This window comes from Austrofundulus limnaeus, unplaced genomic scaffold, assembly GCF_001266775.1.
Source record: "Austrofundulus limnaeus strain Quisiro unplaced genomic scaffold, Austrofundulus_limnaeus-1.0 Scaffold4, whole genome shotgun sequence".
NCBI lineage: Eukaryota > Metazoa > Chordata > Actinopteri > Cyprinodontiformes > Rivulidae > Austrofundulus > Austrofundulus limnaeus.
This window is the reverse complement of record NW_013952406.1, coordinates 4,916,998-4,918,834: the sequence shown is the minus strand read 5'-3', so window position 1 is coordinate 4,918,834 and position 1,837 is coordinate 4,916,998. Positions and strand designations below refer to the sequence as shown.

At 33.7% G+C, this 1,837-nt stretch overlaps 1 protein-coding gene across 2 annotated transcripts in view; it reads right to left on the bottom strand.

Annotated features, from left to right (window-relative positions):
* Nucleotides 1–1,837, bottom strand: part of icam5 (intercellular adhesion molecule 5) — a 9,130-nt gene that overhangs the window by 6,123 nt on the left and 1,170 nt on the right. For both annotated transcript variants that reach the window (XM_014024511.1, XM_014024520.1), the window contains exons 2-4: nt 784–1,065; nt 355–669; nt 171–248 (exon numbers count right to left, since the gene is read on the bottom strand). In XM_014024511.1, the coding sequence (XP_013879965.1) occupies nt 171–248; nt 355–669; nt 784–1,065 (675 nt within the window). The remainder of the gene's footprint in view (nt 1–170; nt 249–354; nt 670–783; nt 1,066–1,837) is intronic.

Here is a 1,837-nt window from a genome sequence, read left to right as displayed (position 1 = left end):
TCTGCCACCATTCATTTCTTTTATTTGTATTTTCTTATTATTGTACATAGAATTTTGTTTTATGTTTTATGTTTTATGAAATTAATAAAGTTTATAAATCCAAATCCACAGGGAAAATTGTTAACTTTGCCTTTTGGGAGCGAGACAAGTGCAGTTCTGGAGATGCGTACCTTGTAGTGGTGGTGYCTCAGGGCTGGGCGTGGCTGCAGGGGCTGTTATATTTCCAGGCTCAGTGGTGAGAGSAACATCTGAAAAAAAAGTTTTACATTCACTAATCATCTGACAAATAAATAACTGCACTAAATTTGCTCATTTTGAAAAAGAAATGTTAAAATAAAAAGAGTGTTTACTCACCGAGTGCTGAGAGGCTGAGTGTTCGAGAAACAACAGAATGTTGTGGTTCTGGGTCAAAGTTGAGCTGAGCTTCACATCTAAACTGGACAATATTCTCCTCTCTGCTGACATCGATTTCCAAATTGCTGGATTTATTTACTGGTGTTCTGACTGTTTCAGAGAAAGACGTTACATTTATGATTTCATTGTTTTTGTACCACTCGATGGTGAGGTTTTGGATGGGAGCGGCATTGAAGACGTCACACTGCAGTTCATACGTTGTCTTCTCGATCAAAATATGTTTGATTTTTACAGAAAGAAGGACATCTGGGATTTCTGTAAAAACAAAAACAATACATATTGTAAAAATTGCTGCTAAATATGCATAAATAGATATTTTATACATAGCTTTTTCACCATTGATTTGTAATAATTTWAAATGACACTTACTATATGTTATAATTTCAATCTCTTCGCTGCACTCGGTAGACTCATTTAGCTTTATTTTGCACTCTCCCGTTGMGTTCCAGTCAGTCAGTGAAGTCGTGATGGAAACAAAACTGTCAAAAACTGTACTTTGAGCCTGATCATCTCCCAACACTAGGGTCATTTCTCTACGACCAGTTTCCATATCGGTGCAGTTTACATTGATGTCTTTTCCATATTCAGCAATGACCACAGGGGGATTCAGGAAGAGAGGGTTGAACTCAGGAGGACACATGTTGCCTGCATCTGTAGACAGAAAAATWATGTAAAGTAAGTTTTTGCTGCACTCTGGTGGCACATTTTGATTTTATTTTGAAATGTATGCAGCAATAGTCAGAAGGTTTGGAGAAACAAAAGAGCAAAGACTAGTTTTAAGAAGGAACAGTTTACTTGTAAAAAATGTCTTTGCTGAAATAAAATACACTATAATACACACAAAACTTTTTCAGCTGGTAAACTGGCTGAAAATGTAATATTGTCTCAACTTAAATAGCCAAGCTAACAAACTTGTAGACTGCAAAAAACTTCCATCTAACCAATTTTTAAAATCTTGTATCCATCCAAAAAATTTTTTTTGATCTTGTTTTGAGAGTGATTTACTAAACAAGAACAGAAAGTGTTAGAATATTAATCCAATTTTTAGAAAGTGTAAGATCTTGTTAGCCTGAAAATTTGACTCAAATTAAGTGAAAATTTTCTGCCAATGGAGTAAGAAAATTTTACTTGGGAAAATTCTTGAAATACTTGAATTGACTCAAAAAAAAATTATTTCCTTTTTTTTAAAGAAAAGTTTGAGTCAAATTTTCAGGCTAACAAGATCTTACACTTTCTAAAAATTGGATTAATATTCTAACACTTTCTGTTCGTGTTATCACTCTCAAAACAAGATCAAAAAATTTTTTTTGGATGGATACAAGATTTTAAAAATTGGTTAGATGGAAGTTTTTTGCAGTCTACAAGTTTGTTAGCTTGGCTATTTAAGTTGAGACAATATTACATTTTCAGCCAGTTTACCAGC